The sequence below is a fragment of the Molothrus aeneus genome, chromosome 7, assembly GCF_037042795.1.
Source record: "Molothrus aeneus isolate 106 chromosome 7, BPBGC_Maene_1.0, whole genome shotgun sequence".
Lineage (NCBI taxonomy): Eukaryota > Metazoa > Chordata > Aves > Passeriformes > Icteridae > Molothrus > Molothrus aeneus.
In genome coordinates this window covers 16,154,548-16,179,077 of record NC_089652.1, presented here as the reverse complement: position 1 = coordinate 16,179,077, position 24,530 = coordinate 16,154,548, and the positions used below count along the sequence as shown (strand labels likewise).

At 41.1% G+C, this 24,530-nt stretch overlaps 1 protein-coding gene across 1 annotated transcript in view; it reads right to left on the bottom strand.

Moving 5' to 3' along the window:
* Nucleotides 1-24,530, bottom strand: part of TTN (titin) — a 234,120-nt gene that overhangs the window by 20,395 nt on the left and 189,195 nt on the right. Inside the window, 12 exon segments of the mRNA XM_066553743.1 lie at nucleotides 81-368; nucleotides 936-1,232; nucleotides 1,328-3,094; nucleotides 3,208-3,513; nucleotides 3,674-3,976; nucleotides 4,076-4,375; nucleotides 4,463-4,750; nucleotides 5,199-5,495; nucleotides 5,622-5,924; nucleotides 6,021-6,608; nucleotides 6,708-7,004; nucleotides 7,328-24,433. Of these exon segments, the coding sequence (XP_066409840.1) occupies nucleotides 81-368; nucleotides 936-1,232; nucleotides 1,328-3,094; nucleotides 3,208-3,513; nucleotides 3,674-3,976; nucleotides 4,076-4,375; nucleotides 4,463-4,750; nucleotides 5,199-5,495; nucleotides 5,622-5,924; nucleotides 6,021-6,608; nucleotides 6,708-7,004; nucleotides 7,328-24,433 (22,140 nt within the window).

Here is a 24,530-nt window from a genome sequence, read left to right as displayed (position 1 = left end):
GGTTCAGAGTTATAATTTGCTGACACTTAGAATAAAATACTATTTTTAAAAAAGCATGCTGAAAGTTCTTGGTGCAGTACCTTGTACTCTGATGGTAATATCTTCTCGTTTAGTGCCTGATGCATTTTTGGCTTCTACTGTGTACACTCCACGATGTTCCCGGACAGCATCTCTAATGAAGATTGTACTATGTCCAATAGCTGTAGTTATTTCTATATTCATCATTTTATCAATCTCTTTACCATCCTTAAACCATGTCACTTTAGGTACTGGACGTCCTCTGATTAGAGCTTTAAGTCTAATGCTCTCTCCAGCTTTAACAGTAAGGCCTTCAAAGTGTTCAGCACCAAATTCAATTGTTGGAGCAACTAAAAAAGGAAAATATAAATCAATTTATAATATTTTTGTGGTACTCTTCTAAATGTATTAATTATAAAAGTCTGTGAAATATAAAATTATTTCCCTTACAAAATGGCATTCTCTAAATAGCAGTTATTATATGAATGAAAAACTTATTTTTCCTCTAAGTATCCATAAGTGCATCATATATATATATTTGCACATATATAAAGGTGAAAGGTACGGTTTATATGTGGTGTTAATAGTGTGCCAAGCGATCTGAGGCACATTTTAATTTTGAAATTATTCTGTGCATCGGAATATTACAGTCCATGCCTTCTTTCCAATTTTGCTGCTGCTGCTTATCCAAGAGCAAGGTAGAGTGCTATGCTTTTCAGCAATTGATTATGTATGTCTGCCAGATTTGGATCTTTAATTTAGACCTTCCCACCTTGGAGTGGGAAGAACATAAATGTTCTGAATTGACTGGGAGGACCTCAGTCACAAGTTCTTTGCCCCTTGACTTTCCACTTCCCATCAGTACAGCCAGAAGCTATCTGGCTTCAATACCCAAGCATATTAAAAATAATTCTTACCATTTTCATCTCTGGTCATGATATAGCCCGAAGACTGTGAAGGTGGGCTGATGGTACCAACAGCATTTCTTGCGAGCACTCTGAATTCATATCGGTCACCTGGACTGAGCCCTGTGACTGTGTATTGGCACTCACTGACATCAGTAAAGTTACACCTGAGCCAACGGTCTGCACTTCCTTGCCGCTTCTCAATGCTGTAAGCCACAATCTTACTGCCTCCATCACGCAGAGGGGGGTTCCATTTCAGGGTGATGGTTTCCCTAGTGACATCAATGTAATCAGGAGTACCAGGTGGGTCTGAAAGGGAAATAACGAAGATTTATTTTTATTACTGCTCTCAATAATCTACAAGAACAGAATTGTCTTGGATGAGTGATTGGTTATTCACTTACCCACTGGAGAAACTGCCAAAGTAAATTTGCTTGGCTCACTAGCTCGGCTTAGACCTGCAGCATTTTCAGCATATACTTGGAATTGGTAATCCAGGCCCTCAAGCAGTCCAGTAATCCTGTATTCTCTGTTAGATATTAATGCAACATTAACCTTCTGCCACAAAATACTGTTTCTTTCCTTCTTCTCAACATGGTATCCCATAATCTCTGAACCGCCATCATAAACGGGAGCATCCCAAGAAATGCTCATTCCATCAGCAGTTACGTTGTATACAACAGGCTTGCCTGGGGCACCTGGCGGTTTAAACTGGTGCTTTGCCACAACATCTGCTGAGACAAGAGGTGGGCTCACTCCGTATCTGTTTTCTGCACGAACTCTAAACTGATATTCAGTATCTTTTACAAGGTTTGGTACTTTGAAGGTTGTTCTTGCAGCACTTGAACACACCAGCTTCCAGTTCATTTGTGATGTTTCTCTCTTCTCAATACTGTAGCCAGTAATTTCTCCTCCCCCATCATCATCAGGAGCCTCCCATGACAAAACTACACTATCTGCTTTGATTTCATCTATTCTTAAAGGTGCTTTTGGCTTAGATGGAGGACCAAGAGTGATTACAGTGATTGTGAATGACTTTCTGCAGACTACATTATCAAGAATTAAAGTATATTTGCCACCATGCTCCTTTTTCACATTCTTGATACTTAAACTTATCTTGTTTTCAGTTTTCTTGAAACGAAGATGTTCTGTTTCTTTAAGAGGGAGATTGTCCTTGAGCCAGCTCATTGATGGATTAGGTTTACCTTTATAGGGCAATTCAGCGTGCAGATTATGTCCAATTCTTACTGCAATCTGACCTCCGGGAATATCAGAAAGGTCAGCCTCAGGTGTTATTATAAGTTCTTTCACAGTAATGGGTCCAACAGTAACAGAGTCACTCATGCCTTTTTCGTTTTTAGCAAAGACTCTGAATTCCATGACAGAAAGCTCTTTAAGTTTGTCAGCTACAAATTCACAGCTCTTGCTTGTGCCTGCATATGTCCATTCTTTCTCTTCCTGAAGTTTCTTTTCAATAACATAGTCTGATATAATGCTACCACCATCATAGTCAGGTTTGCTCCACTGCAATTTAACAGAACTCTTTGTAGAGTCTTTCATGGTTAGGTCTTTTACAGGTCCAGGTACGTCAGCAGCTTTCACTGGTTCAGTTGTCTCACAAGGTTCACCTAATCCAATTTCATTTTCAGCAAGAACACGGAAAAAGAATGCAGTCTTTTCTGACAGGTTAGTCAGTTTAAAGGTGGTATGAGAACACTTTGTTGTAACAGTTGACCAGGCCCTCTTTGTAGCATCTCTTCTTTCAACAACATAATTTGTTATTTCAGAGCCACCATTGATGAGAGGTGGCTCCCAGACCAGTGTAACTGTGCCACGAGAAACATGCTTGAGCTGCAGCTTCTGGCATGCAGAAGGTGTGTCAAGTACTTTTACATTAACAAATGATGATTTTGCTTCTCCAACTCCATTTTCAATTGTAAGAACATATTTTCCTGTATCATTTCGTGTAACTTGAGGAATAACAACTAGTGTAGATGATTCAGTGTTTTGGATGATATATCTTTCATCAGTCCCAAGATTCTTGTCCCCCTTTCTCCATGTGACTGTTGGCGGAGGTCTTCCCTTGAATGGAATCATTATTTCCACATCTTCACCTGCTTTAGCGACAATAGATGTCCGAAGAGCAACATCCAGATCAATCTCTGGTGCCACTGTGGAAATAAATAAAAAATTAATAATGCATACTTGGAATGTAAAATAAGAAATGGCTTAAAAAAACCCCCAAACACACAGGAAAATGATAAATCACAAAGAAATACAGTACCAAGAATATCTTTAGCTTGAACGGGTTCCATCATTTCAATAGGCTCTCCTTGTCCAGCACAATTCATAGCAGATACACGGAAATAATAATTAACACTTGGCTGAAGGTGGGACACTACATATTCAGTTGTTCTCACTTCTCCCTTGGTACTGACTACAGTCCATTCTTGCTCTTCACCTTCCCTCTTCTCCACCACATAGTGGGTAATTGGACTTCCTCCATCATAGGCAGGTTTAATCCAGCCAAGGGTAACAGATGTCTTGGTTGTATCCACAACTTTCAGCTTTGTTGGTGTGCCTGGCTTATCTGTAAATGATAGTTTATGGGGGAAAAAAACAACAATCAGAAGCCCGTTAATTGTAAGAGGAAGAAAATCTGCCCTCAATTACGTTGGTATAATCCCAGCCTAGCTACTAATTTTCCATTGCTTTCTAACCTATTGGAAGAAATGCACATTGACTCTTACCAACAGGATCTGCAGCTTTGTAGAAGTCAGAAGCCTCAGAGAAGGGACCTGGTCCAGCTGCATTGACGGCACAAACTCGGAAATGATATTCGCTATTTTCAGTCAGACCTGTTACTTTCTGTCTGGTGTCCCGAATGGTTTCTTTAGAGACCTTGAACCAACTCAGACTCTTCTTGTCTCGTTTCTCCAGAAAATATCCTGATATTTCACTGCCTCCATCAACAGTGGGCCTACTCCAGACAACAGTCATTGAATTCTTGGTTATCTTCGTGACTTCTGGTGTACTAGGTGGTCCAGGTGTAACTGAATAAAAAATCATATGGCAGTAAATCAGAGCTACTTACAAACAGTACACAAAAAAAAATCAGTTGCATAAGTTATTTTATAGAATTTATTTCTTACCAAATGAATTTTTGGCTATAACGGGCTCAGATTCCAGTGGATCACCAATTCCAAACTTGTTCACACCACGGACACGGAACACATACTCATTTCCTTTGATGAGTTTTGTTGTAGTTATGATACATCCCTCCAGTTTTTCAGAAATTAAAGACCATACAACCCGACTTGTTTCCCGCTTTTCAACAACATAGTGTGTTATAGGTGCACCACCATCATCTGCTGGTGGGTCCCACATTATTGTAATCTTTTCAGCAGTGACTGTCTTAAACTGTATAGGTCCACCTGGGGGTCCTGGCTTGTCTGTGGAAGGCAGAAGAAAGAAGATGTTAAGTATTCACTACTGAATTATTGTTTAATAGTAAAATGCAGGTGCGTCTCAAGACTTACCAAGTATCTGTACTCTAATATGGGCTGATGCTGAACCCATGGCATTCTTCAATTTTAATTCATAGGTGCCACTGTCGAGTCGATTTGCATCCTTGATGAGTATAGAAGCAAATTCTGTTGTGCTTTCAAAAGACACTAGTGCACTGGTTAGTACCTCATTGCCGTTTTTGAACCATTCAATTGTGGGTATAGGCTTGCCTGAGATGCCTAGTTTTAGCTTAACTGAAGTTCCTGCTTTGTATTTCACCACTTCTGTATATTCTGGTGGCACATCGATTTCAGGTGCACCTTAAGAAAAAATAAGAATAAGTTAAAAACATATTTATTGTAGCCCTGTATTTAATAAAATCTGCCAATAACACTACCTTATTTAATCTAATAGTTAAAGGTATTTAAAAAATACAGATCAGAGTGCATATATAACTTTAATCATAAACCTAGAATAAGTTAGAACTTATCCTATGAAGAAAAGACAATTACATGTATAAATATAACCACTTGAACCATTGGCAGACTTCTTTTGCTCAGAGAATAAAGATACCAGAAGACTTTAAAAATGGACATACAGCCAAAGATGCTCCTTACAATCATGCCCAAATGCTCACAGTCATGCTTCTTGAATCAACCACGGTAAACTAACCTTCCATATATTTAAAAGACCATGAATCTACAAAACAGCACAGCCATTGTTCTAGTACACCAAAATTATATCATTATATCATTGCAAAACTCTTACCGTATGTATCAACACATGTGATAGGACCCACAACATCTGAGGGATTACTGATGGAACCGACAGCATTCTTTGCAAAGACCCGGAATTCATACTTGGAATTCTGTGTCAGGCCAGATACTGTGAACTGAGTCTCAATAACATTGGTGAAGCTAGCTTTTGTCCATCTGCCATCTGGAAGATCACGTTTTTCTACGATGTATCCAGTGATTTTGCTACCACCATCAAATGCTGGCTTCTGCCAGGAGAGAGTGATAGCGGTCTTGGAAATATCTGAGGCACGAACGTTTCTTGGTGGTTCTGCAGAAGAAAACAACAATATTGCCAATAATTAACAGCTATTTCGAATATTGTCTTATTGTACAGAACAGATTATCACGGGGGAACAAAATGGCTGGGCTTCATTATTTCATAGAGAGTACATACCACAGGCATCAATTGCAAGGACTGGATCAGAAGGACGACTTGCTTTTCCAATGCCAGCTGCATTTTCTGCATAAACTCTAAATTCATAGATAAGGCCAGCGCTGATTGTGGTGACTTTGAAATGAGTGGTACGAATAAGGGTCTTGTTAGCCTTCTGCCATAATATGCTATTTCTGTCTTTCATTTCCAGGTGATATCCAGTGATAGCACTACCACCATTAGTGACTGGTTCATGCCATCCAACAGTAATACTCTCTCGGGTAACATTAGTGACCCATGGTGTAGAAGGAGGGCCCGGTGTAGCTGACGATAGCAAAAGAATTGATTGTTAACAAAACTGTATTTTCAACATGAGAGCACTAAAACATCAACGTATACCATGAGAAGCATGTTACTCACTGTAAGGAAGCTTGACAACCACACACTGTGAGTCTATGTGATCGCTGATGCCAAAGCGGTTCTCAGCTTTGATGCGGAATTGGTACTCTTCTCCTGTTGTGAGCCTCATAACTTTGATAACGGTTCTAGCAACAGTGGCAGACACTTCAGACCAAGCAGCAGTACTTGTTTCTCTTTTCAGTACGATATAATTGGTAACCTGACTTCCACCATCATAAGCTGGTGGTTGCCATCTGAGTGTTACACTCTCTTCAGTGACATCGCTAAGGACAACAGGACCAACAGGAGGACCAGGTCTATCCAGCACAACAATATTAACAAATGATTTTGTGGTGCCACTTGAGTTTGCAGCAGTAATGTCATATCTGCCAGCATCAGCAGCCACACTTTCTTTAAGGTTAATGATGAGACTTTCTGCAGTGGTTTCTGTGTGAAATCTCATGGTAGGTTTCAGTGCAACACCATCTCTAGACAGCGTGACCTTTGGCACTGGTTTTCCAGAAACTGGAATTTCAACTTTTAGATTTGATCCTGCTCGAACATATACAGTGTTATGAGGGAAGCCCTTCATGTCAATCTCAGGAGATTCTGAAAAAGAAAACATTTCCAAACCATTAAAAGGATGTTCCATCTTTTAAAATATGAATGCAATTGAATGTGACTTTTGTCTCATGTCAGGAAGCATACCTAATTGTTCTTTAACTGTAACGGGGAGCAGCAGTTCCTTAGGATCACTTAAACCAGCTTGGTTTTCTGCAGACACCCTGAAGAAATAGTCAACGTTTTCCTTAAGACCATGGACAACATGATGAGTTGTCTTTACAACTGCACACTTAACCCATTTTTGCTGTCCTTTCTCAAGAGCTTCAAGGAGGTAGCTAACAATTCTGCTTCCACCATCATGTTCTGGTTTTAGCCATGAAAGAGAAACACTGTCCTTTGTGACGTTTGTGACTCCTAGCTTTTCTGGTGGGCTGGGTTTTTCTGAGAAAAAAAGTGCAACAGGTTAAACAATATAGAAGATACTGGCTTTTTATATTAGCAATTACAAAGGAACACAATCTCCATCAAGAAAATGTAGTTTTAAACCAATTTGTATATTAGAAAAATTTTAAGTAAAATCCAAGCAAAATTTAAAATTCAAGCTATTAATTAGCTCTTTTTTATTTGCAAAACCACAGACATATCTACAAAAATGATCTATTTTACTGTATGTAGATTTAAAGCTTTTGACATTATTTTGAAGTAAACACTTTAAAACACATATTATTTTAAGTATTAACAAATTTTTTCATAGTAAAACATACCTGTTATTTTTGTTCCCTCTTTGGTCTCAGAAGGCACTCCAACACCATATTCATTTTCTCCGGAGACACGGAAGTAGTAAATGGCACCTTCTTGCAAACCAGTCACTTTGTAGGACAGGCGATGACAGTTGTTTGTCACAGTGACCCACGCCTTTTTGCTAGCTTCTCGTTTTTCAATTACATAGTTCTTTACAGGTGCTCCACCATCATTTTCAGGAACATCCCAAGATAACACAGCAGATTCTTTAGTTATGTCTTTTGTTGCAACATTAGATGGTGGGCCAGGTGTATCAAGAACTTTGACCATTAAAGTCAAGGCGGTAGTGTTCAGGATGTTTTGCAATGTTAATGTATATTTTCCAGAATCATTTCTTGTTGCTTTTTCAATAGTAAGAGATGTACAATTACTTGAAGTGTCAATGCTTGCACGTGTACGGAGATCAGTGTCTGGTTTGTTCCATGTTACATTTGGGACTGGTTTGCCTCTGAAAGGAACAGTCATTGTGAATGATCCACCAGCCTTTACAATTAAAGTCTTCCGCATTTCACTGTCAATTTCAAAGGCAGGTTCTTCCTCTCTTTCTTTAGCCACCTGAGGTTCTGAGACATCACTTGGTTCACTGACACCCATTTTGTTAATGGATTTCACTCTAAAAACATACTCAGAGCCTGACGTTAATCCAGTTATGGTATATTCTGTGCCTCTTAAATTCTGAATAGCTGTTGTCCAGTCAGTTTCATCTGTTTTCTTGTATTCAACTGTGTATCCTGTTACTGGAGCACCTCCATCAAACAGTGGCTTTGTCCAACCAATTGTGATATTTGACCTTGTAGAATCCATAATCTTAGGTTTAGATGGGGGCGATGGCAGGAAGATTGGATCTTCTGCCTTAATCAATGGTGTGGTTTCACTTGGGAGACTTAGGCCAGCAGCATTTTCTGCATAAACCCGGAATTCATATTCACATCCCTCACGGAGACCCGATGATTTCACTCTTAAATCATAAACTGGCTTTTTGTTTACACGAATCCATCTTAGGCTGGTTTTCTCACGCCTTTCAATTACATAGCCTGAGATCTCACTGCCTCCATCAGACTCAGGTCTTGCCCAGCAGAGAGTAATTGAATCTTTGCTCACACTGGTGATCTCTAAAGATGTAGGTGGGCTTGGAATTGTAAATGGGTCTAGGGCTTTGACAGCAACACTTTCTAGAGGCTCACCAACGCCATATTTGTTAACTCCCATTACTCTGAAAATATATTCATTACCTTTCAGTAATTTTGTCACTTTACAAGATGTTGTTTTAAGCTCTCCTTCACAAAGTGTCCATGCAATTCTGCTGGTCTCACGTTTTTCCACAATATAATGATCAATATCTGCACCACCGTTTTCTTGAGGGGGTCCCCATGACAAATGGCACTTTTCAGCAGTAAGGCCATTTATTTCTAATGGACCTGCAGGTGGGCCAGGTCTATCAAGTACTTTGCAATTAATTGCCAAAGATTTTGTTCCTGCAACATTCTGTAATGTTAGTACATACTGTCCTGAATCCCCTCGGATACAGTCCTTAATGGTTATTGCAGTAGTGTAATCTGTTGACACTATTTCAACTCTAGCTTTTCCTTCGAGCTCCTTGCCATCCTTTGTCCATGAAATCACTGGTATTGGCCGTCCTGCAACATCAGCATTGACTTTAAACACTTCTCCAGCTTTCACAACTACAACATCCCTGAATTTGGCATCCATCATAATTCTTGGAGCCTCTATGTCGTCTTTCACGGTCACAGGTCCAGTTGATTCAGATGGCTGACTGAAGAGTCCAGCAGCATTCTTTGCAATCACATGGAATTCATAACGCTGGTCTTCTGTAAGTCCACCTACATCAAAGTATGTTTCTTGCACATTAGTAAAATTACATTTTAGCCAACGACCATCCGGTAGTTCTCGGCGTTCAATAATATATCCTGTTACTTTAGCTCCACCATCGTATTCTGGTTTAGTCCACTTCAATGAGACAGATGTTCTTGTAATATTAGTAACTTCTGGTTGACCAGGAGGATCACATGGATCTCTTGCAGCAACTGGTTCACATGCTTTGCTGCATTTGCCTATTCCAGCAATGTTTTCTGCATACACACGATATTCATACATGAGTCCTTCATCAAGACCTGTAACTTTCATTTGTGTATCAGTTATGAGGCTCTTGTTGACTTTTGTCCAAAGAATGCTGCTTCTTTCTTTATGCTCCAAATGGTATCCTAGTACTACGCTGCCTCCATCATTAACTGGTACCTGCCAAGTTACAATCATGAAAGATTTAGTTGCATGTGCCACACGAGGTGTTCCTGGTGGACCTGGAGGCTTAAATGGATACTCTGCCACAACAGAAGGAGAATTAGTATAAGTGCTCTTCCCATAGCGGTTTTCTGCACAAACACGGAACTGATATTCAGATCCAGTGACGAGCCGAGATACTTTAATTGATGTTCTTGCAACTGCTGCAGATACGACCTCCCATGTTGTTGTGGTAGTATCTCTCTTCTCCACAATGTAATTGCTAATGTGACATCCACCATCATATGCTGGAGGTTTCCAAGACAGAGTTACACTATCAGCACTAACTTCATCAATTTTAACATCAGTTGGTGGTCCTGGTCTGTCAAGGACAACTACAGTTAGAGAAGCTGTTGTTGTTCCAGCAGTATTTGAAAGATGTAATTCATACTGTCCCAGATCTTCATTTGTAGCTTCCTTGATGGACAGTGAAGTTAAAGTCTTTGATGTTTGAACATTTACCCTGGTTGTCTGTTTTAAGGGATTTCCATCCTTTTTCCAGCTAACAGTGGGAAGAGGTCGCCCTCTGAATGGAATGTCAATCTTAAGATCATCTCCAGCTTTCACCGTGAATGTGTTAAAAAGAAGCTCAACAGATGGCTGGATTTCAATATCTTTTGCAATGACTGGGACACCAAGTTCTCTTGGATCACTTTTTCCTTTTTCATTAACAGCAATCACCCTGAAACTGTACTCTTCTCCCATACTTAAGCCTGTTACTGTTGCTTCCAGTGTTTTCACCTGTGTACATGCACTCCATTTTACACTTCCTTTAGTCTGCATTTCTACTATATAACCAGTAATTTTACTACCACCATCACTCTCTGGCTTTTCCCATTTAATCGATGCAGAATTGCGAGTCACATCAACAAGAATGACCTTTGACGGTGGAGAAGGTGGTTCAGACACCTTAACTGGATCAGCAATTTCTGCTGGTAAACCAGCCCCATATTCATTTACAGCCAGAACACGGAAGTAATAACTACATCCTTCTTGTAGTTGAGTAATCTTGAAGGAATTCTTAGTACAGTTGCTTGTAACTGTGGCATATGCCTTTCTTGTGGATTCTCGCTTTTCAACTACGTAGTTGGTAATTTTAGCTCCGCCATCAATCAGTGGTGCTTCCCAGGCTAAAGTTACAAAATCTTTTTTCACTTCTCTGATTGTCAGGTTTAGAGGTGCACTAGGTGTATCAAGCACTCTGACATTAACAAAAGCGGATTTTTTGCCACTGTTGTTCTCTAAAGTAAGATTATATCTACCACTATCAAATCTATTGACATTGTCAATGACCAGCATTGTGTAGGAACTGGTGACTTCAATCTGAGCTCGCTCACTAATTGTTCCTTCCGCTTTCTCCCATTTAACTTCAGGTTCTGGTCTTCCTTTGATGGTGACAAACAGGCGTAAAGTACCACTAGCACGTACAGTGACTACTTTTCTGAGATCCGCATCAAGTTCAATTTCAGGAGGTTCAGTCTTGTCCTCTGCCAAGACTGCACCAGGTATAGTTGCAGGTTCTCCTACTCCTTCTGAGTTGATGGCACAGATGCGGAAGTTATACTCCTGGTTCTCCTTCAGTTTTGTCACGGTGAACTGTTTTGCTTGTAGGCCTGTTGGTGGGGTACAGGTAGTCCATTCATCAGCAGCAGCTTCTTTTACTTCCACTACATATCCTTTAACAGGAGCGCCACCATCATAAATGGGCTTACTCCAGGCAAGGGAAACTGATGACCTGGAAGTATCTGTAACCTTTGGATTGGTAGGTGGACCTGGCGGATATAATACATCACAAGCACGATAGAAAATGGATGGCTCACTGGGTTCCCCTACCCCTGCAGCATTTTCAGCAGACACTCTAAACTCATAGAAATGCCCATCAGTTAGACCTGTTACTCTGAATCGCAAGTCTGTCAGCCTTTTCTTATTGCATTTGGTCCACCGGATACCATCCTTGTCTCGTTTTTCAAGTATGTAACCTTCAATTTCAGCTCCTCCATTGTCTTCTGGGCGACCCCATGTTACCACCATAGAATCTTTTGTGATTGCTGAAACTTCAGGTGTTGAAGGAGGACCAGGGGGCTTGTATGGATTACGAGCCACAACTGGTTCAGATTCCAAGGGTTCTCCAACTCCATATTTATTCACTGCCATTACACGGAAAATGTATTCATTGCCAGGAAGGAGTTTGGTTACTTTGTGATTTAGAGCCTGCACATCTGTTGCTACTTGTGTCCATGAAAGCCTACTTGTCTCTCTCTTCTCAATGATATAATGTGAGATACTAGAACCACCGTCATGTGAAGGTGGAGACCATGACAAGTAGCATTTTTCTGCAGTGACACCTGTAATGTTCAAAGGTCCTTCTGGAGGTCCGGGTCTGTCAAGCACTTTCACAGTGATTGGTATAGATTTGGTGCCACCAACATTTTTGAGATTAAGAGTATAGTGACCTCCATCTACTCTTATACAGTCTTTGACAGTGAGACTTGTTTTCTCAATGGTAGATTTAATTTCCATTCTTGCAGTTGTTTCTTCAAGGTCTTTACCATCTTTTGACCATGTAATGTCAGGAATAGGTTTGCCATGGATATCAGCTTCAAGAACAAACGTTTCTCCAGCATGAACAACAATGACATCTCTGTATTTAGGATCCAATGAAGCTCCTGGTGCTTCAATTTCATCTCTGGCAGTAATAGGTCCTGTACTTTCAGATGGTTCGCTCAAGCAACCTGCTGCATTTCTTGCAATTACTCTGAATTCATATCGTTGGTTTTCAACAAGACCACTTACTGTAAATTCTGTTTCCAACACATTTGTAAAGCTGGCTTTCATCCAGCGACCATCTGGTAGTTCTTTCTTTTCTACAATATAACCAGTTATTTTGCTTCCACCATCATATTCTGGCTTTTTCCACTTCAGTGTGATATTACTTCTCGTAACAACAATGGCCTCTGGGCGGCCAGGTGGGTCACAAGGATCTCGGGCAACATAGAGTTCTGATACTTTGCTGACTTTGCCAATGCCAACAATGTTTTCAGCAGAAACTCTGAACTCATATTCAAGACCTTCTTCAAGGCCGTCTGTTTTATATTTGGTGTCCACAATAAGCGACTTGTTCTGTTTTGTCCAAAGAATGCTGTTCTTATCTTTACGCTCAAGATGGTAGCCAAGAACTTTGCTTCCTCCGTCATTAACTGGTTCATGCCATTGTACAATCATGTGGTCCTTGGAAGATGCTGTAACAAATGGGGTTCCAGGTGGTCCAGGCACCTTGTAGGGGTATTGCACAACAACTGATTTAGATGCCAAAGGAGAGCTCTTCCCATATCTATTTTCAGCAGAAATCCTGAACTGGTATTCAGAACCTGTTTTAAGCTTTGTTGCTTTGATGGTTGTTCTTGCAACAGTTGCTGACACAATGTTCCATGTGGTAGTGCTTGTGTCACGCTTTTCTACTATATAGTTGCTTATCTGGCAGCCACCAGTATAATCAGGTGGTTCCCATGATAAAACAACAAAGTCTGCACTAATTTCATCAAAGCGGACGGGTCCTCGTGGTGGGCCAGGCTTTTCTAGTACAATTATGCTCAGGTGCTCTGTTGCTGTACCTGCTGCATTTGTTGCTGTCACTGTATATTTACCAAAGTCTTCCCTGTTGCTTTCTTTAATATGTAAAATAGTTGATGTTGTCGTATTCTCAATATTTAATCTGGTTGTCTGTTTCAGTGGCTGCTCATCTTTTGTCCAAGTAATAGTAGGTTTGGGTCTACCTATAAATGGTACTTCTACCTTCAGATCTTCTCCAGCTTGTACACTGTATGTATTAAACATCAGTTTGAAACTTGGCTCAATAGTCAAGTCTTTAGCTATCACAGGAATTCCAAGTGCTCTGGGATCACTTTTGCCTTTTTCATTGTAGGCAATCACACGGAATTGATATTCCTGTCCTGGACTCAAACCAGACACCTCTGCATTACATGTTTTGGTCTCACTAACAACACTCCATTTTTCTGTTCCTTTAGGCAACATTTCAACAAGATATCCCAAAATTCTGCTACCTCCATCATGTTCAGGTTTTTCCCACGTAAGTGATGCACTTCTCTGAGTGACATCAGTGAGTGTTACTTTCCCAGGAGGCAGAGGTGGCTCTGAGGCTTTGATAGCATCCCTGGTTTCAACTGGAACACCAATTCCATATTCATTTTCAGCCATAACTCTGAAGTAATAAATTGCTCCTTCTGTAAGATTTTCAACTTTAAAACTTGTCTTGGCACACTTAGCACTTACATTTGCAAATGCCTTCCTGGTTGACTCACGCTTGTCTATTACATAGTTCTTTACCTTTGCACCACCATCAATAATTGGTGGCTCCCAAGATAATACAGCAGAATCCTTCTTTATATCCTTTACCACTAAGTTTTGTGGGGGTCCTGGCGTGTCCAAGACTTTCACTGTAACAAATGCAGATTTAGAACCACTGCTGTTCTCCAGTTTAAGAATATATTTTCCAGCATCATTTCTATCACAGTTGTCAATTGAAAGTTGGGTGTAGTTTATGCCTTTATCAATCTGAACTTTTTCTGAGAATTCACCTTCTTCTCGGGACCATGTGATGTCAGGTGTTGGTCGTCCCCTGAATGGTATGTGAATCCTAGCAGACCCACCAGCTCTAACCACTATCCCTTTCCTTAGCTCTGAATCAATATCAAGTTCTGGAGCTTCAAGTTTGTCTTCTGGTTTAATAGTACCAGGAACTGATGCAGCCTCTCCCACACCGATCTTGTTGAGAGCACATACTCGTAGTTTGTATTCTTGATGTTCAGTAAGCTTTTTGATCTCAAATCGAGTGGCGCGTATGCCTGTCTGTGGAGTAACAAGCGACCATTCATCTTCATCTGCTTTACAGATTTCAACAAGGTATCCCTGGATTTCACAACCACCATCATAAATAGGTTTACTCCAACCGAGTGTAACTGAACTTTTGGTGGTATCCACAACATGGGCATTTGTAGGTGGGCCAGGCTTGAACATCGGGTCACAAGCTTTGAAGTAGGGAGAAACTTGGCTTGGTTCACCAACTCCAGCAGCATTTTCAGCAGAAACTCTGAATTCATATTCATGATCCTCTGTTAAACCTGTAACTCTTAATCGCAAATCTGTAATGCGGCGTTTATTGCATTTTATCCATCTGATGCCTGCTCGGTCTCTCTTTTCTACAATGTAACCTATGATTTCACTACCTCCATCACTGTCTGGCCGGGTCCAGCACACAGTCATAGAATCCTTCGTGATGTTGGTAATTTCCAAGGCCTTTGGTGGTCCAGGAACCACAAATGGATTTCTCATCATTACTGGCACAGATTCTAATGGCTCACCAACCCCATATTTGTTAACTGCCATGATACGGAAGACGTATTCATTTCCTTCCAAGAGTTTTGTTACTTTCAGCATTGTAGGTAAAACTTCTGAAGCAACCACAGTCCATGCCAGGCGGCTAGTTTCTCTCTTCTCTACAATGTAATGAGAAATATCACTGCCACCATCATGAAGAGGAGGACCCCATGCCAGTGCACATTTTTCAGCTGTAACTCCTGTCACTTGCACTGGGCCCTCTGGAGGTCCTGGCCTGTCCAAGACTTTTACGTTTACTGTTACTGTCTTTGTTCCTGCAACATTAGAGGCTTCTAGAATGTACTGTCCACCATCAACTCTAATAGCATCTTTTACAATTATTAATGCACTGAAATCGGTGTTCTTTATTTCATATCTAGCAGTGTCCTCAAGCTCTTTATCTCCTTTGTACCACTTAATGGTTGGTAGTGGCTTTCCATGAACATCAGCCTCAAGTCTGAATGTCTCACCAGCATTTACAACAATAGTGTCTTTGTACTTTGGATCCATTGAAATTCGTGGAAGTTCAACTTCATCTCTTGCTGTTATTGGTCCTGTACTGTCAGAAGGTTTACTTATTGTACCTGCAGCATTCTTTGCAATTACTCTAAATTCATATCTTTGGTCTTCAGTAAGTCCTGTTACAGTGAACTGAGTTTCAATGATATTTGTGAAGCTCGCTTTCATCCAGCGACCATCTGGTAAGTCACGTTTTTCTACAATATAACCAGTAACCTTGCTTCCACCATCATATTCTGGTTTGGTCCACTGTAGAGTAATAGAGCTTCTTTTTATTATTATAGCTTCTGGGCGACCTGGAGGATCACATGGATCACGAGCTACATAGCACTCAGAAACTTTACTTGTTCTGCCTACACCAACAATGTTTTCTGCAGAAACTCGAAACTCATACTCAATTCCTTCTTCAAGGTTATTTGTCTTAAAACTTGTGTCCTGAATAATAGTCTTGTTTACTTTAGTCCATAGGATGCTGTTTTTCTCCTTTCTCTCAAGATGGTAGCCCAACACTCTACTGCCACCATCATTTACTGGTTCGTGCCATTGTACAACCATGGAGTCTTTTGTAACTGTTGTCACAAATGGTGTGCCAGGAGGTCCTGGTTCCTTGTAGGGATACTGTGCTACAACGGGTGCAGATTCCAATGCAAAACTCTGCCCATACCTGTTCTCAGCAAATATTCTGAACTGGTATTCTGAACCAGTTTTCAGTTTAGTCACCTTCAGTGTAGTTCTTGCAACAGTAGCTGAAACTGTTTCCCATACAGTGGTTGTCGTATCTCTCTTGTGCACAATATAGTTGGTGATTTGGCAGCCGCCTGTGTACACTGGGGGATTCCATGACAGGGTGATACTTTCTGCACTTATTTCATCAAACTTCACAGGTCCAACTGGTGGGTCAGGTTTGTCTAGAGTAATAATTTCAACAGAGGCAGACTTTTGCCCAACAACATTAGCCACAGTGATTTCATAAGTGCCACTGTCTTCTTTGCTAGTTTCCTTAAGATTCAATACAGTGAGGTCAGTTGAATCACTAACATTTACTCTTGTTGTCTGCTTCAATGGCTGGCCATCTTTAACCCAGGTAACAGTTGGCTTAGGTCGACCTGCAATTGGTATTTCTACTTTTAGGTCCTGTCCCACCTGAACACTGTAACTGTGGAAAGCAGGTCTTACATCAGGTTCAATCACCAGGTCTTTGGCAACGATTGGAACTGCAAGTGCTCGAGGATCACTCTTTCCCTTTTCATTTACAGCCATTACTCTAAAAAGATACTCTTCCCCTTGAGTTAGATTAGTAACAACTGCTTCAAGTGTTTTAACACGAGCACACTCTGACCACTTCTCACTACCCTTTGCTTGCATTTCAACAATATATTGTATAATTTTGCTACCACCATCATGTTCAGGTTTTGCCCAGCTTAGTGAGACACTGTTTCTTGTGACATCATCCACTGTTATTTTCCCAGGAGGCTGTGGAACTTCAGCAACTTTAATTGGGTCGCTGGTTTCTGCAGGGAGGCCAATTCCATATTCATTCTCAGCAGAGATTCTGAAGAAGTAATAGCAGCCCTCCTGAAGTTGATCTACTTTCCATGAAGTCTTGTGGCAGTTTGTTACAACAGCTGCATATGCTTTTCTTGTTGCTTCACGCTTTTCAATAATGAAATTCTTTATTTTTGCTCCACCATCTAAGAGAGGAGGCTCCCATGAAAGTGAAACAGAGTCTTTAGTGATCTCTCTGATTTTTAAATTAACAGGTGCACTTGGGGTATCCAGTACTCTTACACTGACAAATGCAGATTTTGTTCCACTGCTGTTTTCCAAGGTCAGAGTATATTTTCCGCTATCAAATCTGTTAACATTATCTAGAACAAGGGAAGTAAAGCTACTAGTGGTATCAATAATAGCTGCTTCTCTGATGTCACCTTCCACTTTACCCCATTTTACTTCAGGTGTTGGACGACCTCTGATGGGAACAAACAGTCTTAAGGAACCTCCTGCTCTCACATTTACAATCTTCCTTAATTCCATGTCAAGGTCAAGGTCTGGTGCCTCCATCTTCTCTTCTACAATAACAGAACCAGGAATATCTGCATGCTCTCCAACTCCTGCTTTATTAACTGCACATATGCGGAATTTGTATTCGTGTTTTTCCACTAATTTTTCTACTTCCATGTGAGTATTCTTAATTCCAGTTGGAGGGGTACAAATTGACCATTCACCATCACTTACATCACATTTTTCCACAATGTATCCCTGAATTTCAGAGCCACCGTCATATATGGGTTTACCCCATGAAAGAAAAACTGAAGATCTTGTGACATCCGTAACTTTAGGATTATTGGGTGGACCTGGCTTGTAAATAGGATCACATGCTTTGTAGTAAGTAGAAGGTGGACTTGGTTCACTAAGACCAGCAGCATTTTCAGCTGAAACTCTGTACTCATAATCATGATTTTCTATAAGACCAGTCACTCTGTATCGCAGTTCACTTATCAGGCGTTTGTTACATCTTGTCCAGCGAATGCCTTCCTTATCTCGTTTTTCAAGGACGTAGCCAAGGATTTCACTGCCACCATCTGAGGCTGGTCTTTCCCATACAACTATCATAGAATCCTTGGTAACTGCTGTGACTTCTGGAGCCTTTGGAGGAAGTGGTACAACAAATGGGTTCTTTGCGACTACTGGGTCAGACTCAAGAGGTTCACCAACACCATATTTATTTACTGCCATGATGCGGAAAACATACTCATTTCCTTCTAGAAGTTTTGTAACTTTGCAGTTCAGGGTTTGCACATTTGAGTCAACAATAGTCCACACCAAGCGACTGGTTTCCCTTTTTTCTACAACGTAGTGTGAAATATCGCTACCACCATCTTGTAGTGGAGGTTTCCATGACAGTGTGCATTTTTCAGCTGTAACACCTGTAAACTCAACAGGTCCTTCTGGAGGTCCAGGTCTATCAAGAACTTTGACGTTAACAGGAACCTTCTTTTCACCTGCCACATTCTTTGCCAGTAGTACATACTGCCCACTGTCAACTCTCGTGGCTTCCTTCACACTGAGGCTTGTTGCAAAATCAGTAGTTTTTATTTCCATATGAGCAGTGCTTGTCAGCTCACGATCACCTTTTAACCACTGAATGGAAGGTATTGGTTTGCCATGAACATCAGCATCAAGCTTGAATGACTCACCAGCATGCACTACAATAGTGTCTCTGAATTTTGGATCCATACTTATTTGAGGTGGTTCTACCTCATCTCTTGCTGTAATTGCCCCTGAGCTCTCAGACGGTTCACTGAAAACACCTGCAGCATTTCGTGCTATAACACGAAACTCGTATCTCTGGTTTTCGACTAGACCAGTTACTTCAAACTGAGTATCAATGACATTTGTAAAGCTTGCTTTCATCCAACGGCCATCAGGTAATTCCTTCTTTTCAACAACATAACCTGTGATTTTACTTCCACCATCATATATAGGTTTCTTCCACTGGAGTGTTACTGAGCTTCTTGTGACAATTATAGGTTCTGGACGACCTGGAGGGTCACATGGGTCACGTGCAGTATAGCATTCTGATGCTCTACTTGCCTTTCCAATTCCCACTATGTTTTCTGCAGAGACTCTGAATTCATATTCAAGACCTTCCTCAAGGCCAGTTGTCTTAAACTTGGTATCTGGAAGAGGTGTTTTATTCAGTTTAGCCCACAGAATGCTGTTTCTTTCTTTGCGCTCCAAGTGATAACCAATGATCCTGCTACCGCCATCGTTGACCGGTTCGTGCCATTGTACCACCATGCTGTCTTTTGTGATATTTGTAACAAAAGGAGTTCCAGGTGGACCAGGAACTTTAAATGGGTATTGGGCTACTATTGACTCTGAGGTGAGATACGTACTCTTCCCATATCTGTTCTCAGCTGCAATTCTGAACTGATATTCGCAGCCAGTCTTTAAACGACATGCTTTTATAGTTGTTCTAGCAACAGTAGCTGACACAATATGCCAAGTCGTGGTGGAAGTGTCTCTTCTTTCTACAATGTAATTATTGATAGAGCTACCACCATCATACTTGGGTGGTTCCCAGGAAATGGTAATACTATCTGCTGTGACTTCATCTACTTTTACTGGTCCAGTTGGAGGTCCTGGTTTGTCAAGGACAACAATATTTAGTGTCTCAGCTGCTTCACCAGCAGAGTTTGTAAGTTTAACTAAATATGATCCCACATCTTCTCTGCATGCTTCTTTTATTGTTAACACTGTGTTGTTTTCTGAGCTTTCTGCATTTACTCTTGTAGTCTGCTTCAGTGCCACATTGTCTTTATGCCAAGACACTGCTGGTTTGGGTCGACCAACAAAAGGAACATCAACCTTTAAGTCCTCTCCTGCTAGAACACTGAAAGTAGTAAACAGTAGTTTGAAAGCTGGGGGGATCACAAGATCTTTTGCAACCACTGGTATACCCAGCTGGCGAGGATCACTGATACCTTTCTCATTCTGAGCTGAAACACGGAAGGTGTATTCTTCACCTTGGATCAGTCCTGTGATGGTGGCTTCAGTAACTTTTACGGTAGCACAGGTTGACCACTTTTCACTGCCTTTGCTTTGCATTTCTACAATATAGCCCAGAATTCTGCTACCACCATCGTGTTCGGGTTTTTCCCAAGATAAGGTTACACTATTTCTTGTCACATCCAACAAAGTTATTTTCCCTGGTGGAAGTGGTCTTTCTGACACTTTTATGGATTCTGAAGTTTCAACTGGAAGGCCTATTCCATACTCATTTTCAGCAAGGACTCTGAAGTAGTAGTTGCAGCCTTCCTGCAGTGAATCAACTTTCCAGCTGGTCTTGTGGCAATTCGCATTAACAGTTGAATAAGCTTTTCTTGTTGATTCACGTTTTTCAACTATGTAATTTTTTATTTTAGAGCCACCATCTATGAGAGGAGGCTCCCATGTGAGTGTAACTGAAGATTTTGTAACTTCCTTTATTTTCAAATCTTGAGGTGCCCCTGGAGTATCAAGAACTCTGACGTTCACAAAAGCTGTTTTACTACCTGAGCTGTTTTCAATTGTCAGTATGTATTTGCCACTATCAAATCTATTTACATTTTCAACAATAAGTAAAGTATAAGAACTTGTTGATTCAATGCTTGCTCTATCCAAAGATTCCCCATGTTCTCTTGTCCATTTAACTTCAGGTGCTGGTCTTCCTTTAATTGGGACAAAGAGTCTCAGAGTACAGCAAGCTCTAATAGTTACAACTTTACGTAGCTCTGCGTCAAGTTCAATCTCTGGAGGTAGCATTCTTTCTTCAGCTTTTGGAGTGCCAGGAACAAGAGCAGGTTCCCCAAGACCTTCAGAGTTCATAGCATATATCCGTATTTTATACTCTTGGTTTTCTTTCAAGTCAGTGATGGTAAAAGAAGTGGCCTTTAGACCCACTGGTGGAGTTACAATCTTCCACTCATCTTCTTCAGGTAGAGCAATCTCAACCATGTAACCTGTGATCTCTGAACCACCATCATATATTGGTTTGTTCCATGCTATTGTAATAGAAGACTTGCTGCTATCCAAAACACGAGGATTACCTGGGGGACCAGGCTTAAACACAGTATCACAGGCTTTATAGAATGGACTGGTTGGGCTTGGCTCACTGACACCAGCAGCATTTTCTGCCATGACCCTGTATTCATATTCATGGCCTTCTGTCAGTCCAGACACTTTAAAACGTAAGTCAGTAACAACCCTTTTGTTACATTTCACCCACCGTAGACCAGTCTTGTCTCGACGTTCTACAATATAGTTAGTTATTGGGCTCCCACCATCAGAATCAGGATGGCCCCAACAGACAACCATAGAATCCTTTGTAATTGCTGTAACTTCGGGTGTTTTAGGTGGATCAGGTGGAACATATGGATTTACTGCAAGAATGGGCTCTGATTCCAGAGGCTCACCGACTCCATATTTGTTAACAGCCATAACTCGGAACACATACTCATTGCCCTTCAACAGTTTAGTAACCTTCAGTTTAGTCACTGGAACTTCTGCACCTACAGATGTCCACGCTAATCTACTTGTTTCACGTTTTTCAACCACATAATGGTCAATCTTTGCTCCTCCATCATCCAGTGGAGGTAGCCACGACAGCACACATTTTTCTGCAGTGACTTCAGACACAGCCAAAGGCCCTTCTGGGGGACCAGGTCTATCAAGAACTTTAACATTGAAGATATGCTTGGCAAAGCCACCAGGGTTTGTTGCAGTAAGTGTGTAAGCACCACCATCCCTTCTTGAGGAATCTTTGTTGGTGAGAATGGTAGAGAAATCTGCTATTTTTATTTCTAATTTTGCTGTGTCCTCAAGTTCTTTTTCTCCCTTTGTCCATGTCATAGTTGGTGGAGGGCGACCTGAAACATCAGCCTCAAGTCTGAAAACTTCACCTGCTTTCAGCACTATGGTGTCCTTGTATTTAGCATCCACCTTTATCCTTGGTGCTTCAATGTCATCTCTACAAGTGATTGCATCTGATGGCTCTGAGGGCTGACTAACAGCTCCACCAGCATTCCTAGCAATGACACGGAATTCATAAGCAGCATCTTCTGTCAAACCACTTACAGTGAATTCAGTCTCTAGTATATTGCTGAAATTAGCCTTCAGCCAACGGCCATTAGGAAGGTCTCTTTTTTCAACAGTGTAGCCAGTTATCTTAAAACCTCCATTATATTCTGGTTTAGTCCACTTCAGTGTAACTGCATGTCTTGTAATGTTCAGAGGTATCGGCTTACCAGGTGGATCTATTGGGTCCAGGGCAAACACAGGCTCAGATGGCTTGCTTGGCTTACTCTTCCCAGCCAGGTTTTCTGCTATAACACGGAATTCATACGCAATGCCATCAGTAAGTCCAGATGATTTAAAGATATTTCCTGACACCAACATTTTACTTACAGTCTGCCAAACAATGCTGTTTCGCTCTTTTCTTTCAATGTGATATCCTAGTATTGGGCTTCCACCATCACTAACTGGCTCATTCCAGCTAATGGTCATGGTTTCTTTGGTGACTGCAATCACCTGAGGAGTGCCAGGAGGCCCAGGTACCTTAAACGGATAGTTGGCAACTACAGACTCTGAAGTAATGGCTGGACCAACTCCATATCTGTTTTGAGCTTTAACACGGAACTGATACTCAACTCCAGTAGTGAGACGAATGGCTTTAAATGTAGTGCGTATCACTGTAGTTGCCAATTCAGTCCACGTGGTACTGTCGGTCTGACGCATTTCTACAACATAGTTACTTATTGGTACACCACCATCATTCAAAGGAGGCTCCCATGAGAATGTTAGGAAATCACATGAAATTTCTTCGAATTTGATTGGTCCAGTAGGTGGTCCAGGTATGTCATGAACCTGAACTGTGATTACTTCACTAACTTCTCCAACAATATTTTTAGCTGACAGTGGATATTGACCACTATCACTTCGAATGCATTCATTGATGGTCAGTATGGTTGCAGTTGCTGTATTTTCATAATTTACCCTTTGTGTTTGCTTAAGTATTTGGTCTTCTTTCTTCCAAGTCACAGTAGGCCTTGGACGACCAAGTACAGGGATTTCAATCTTGATATTGTCACCAGCTTTGGCAATGACTGTTTTCTGGTAAATAGCACGGAGGTCAAACTCTGGTAGCATTGTTTGCTCCTTGATAATAACTGGTCTGCTTTCCCTTGGGGCACTTCTTCCAGCACTGTTAACTGCCATAACCTGGAAAGTATACTCTTCATTTTCAGTTAGATTCTTTACTACACAGTCCAGCGTTTTTACAGTGGTGATGTGTGCCCACTGGTTGGTTCCTTTTCTCTGTGCTTCAATTACATACCCAGTGATCTTGCTGCCACCATCGTGTTCTGGTTTTGGCCAAGCCAGGCTAACTGAATTCCGTGTTACATCCATAATATTAAGGCTCTCAGGTGGGGATGGGGCCTCGGAAGCTTTTACTGGTTCTGTAGTTTCAGCTGGCTCACCAATACCATACTCATTTTCAGCCAGTACTCTGAAATAGTATTCACACCCCTCAGCCAAATTAGGAACCTTGAAGGAACACTTCTGGCAGTTGGTTGTGACTGTTGAATATGCCTTCCGAGTTGATTCGCGTTTCTCAACAATGTAGTTGGTTATACGTGAGCCTCCATCTACCAGAGGCATATCCCATTGGAGGGTTATGCTGTCTTTGGTTATTTCTCTAGGCTTAAGGTTTATTGGTGGACCTGGTGTATCCAAGACTTTTACATTTACAAAGCCAGTCTTCTTACCAGCAGCATTTTCAAGAGTCATTACATATTTTCCTGCATCATATCTGGTGCACTCTGTGACAATCAAGAGTGTAAAAGAGTCGGTATTTTCAATACTGGCACGTCCTTTGAGTGAAACATCATCTTTTGTCCATGTAACTTCTGGAGTTGGACGGCCTTTAATAGGTACAAAAATTCGAATAGTGCATCCAGCTCTAACAACAAGTGTTCTTCTTAGCTCAGCATCCAGTTCAAAGTCAGGAATCTCTTCTCGGTCAACGATTTCCACACTTGGAATTATTGCTGCTTCACCGACACCTGCAGCATTCATCGCAGAGATTCTGAAATTATACTTGGCCCCGGTCTGCAGAGGAGCTACAACAAATTGAGTAATTCTTAAAGCAGTCCCTATTGTGTCTTTCACCCATTCATCTTCTCCTTCTTTTTGATGCTCTACTATATAGCCAGTGATTTCAAGACCACCATCATAGTGAGGCTTGTTCCAGGCTAAAGATGCACTTGTCTTTGTGGTATCAGTCACCCTTGGATTTGCAGGTGGACCTGGTGGGTCTGAAAAGCAAATAAAAGATAAAACATTACATTACAGCAGAAGTCATTTATATGCTCTCTGAATGTGTTCCCTACCCATCCCACCCACCCCCAAAAA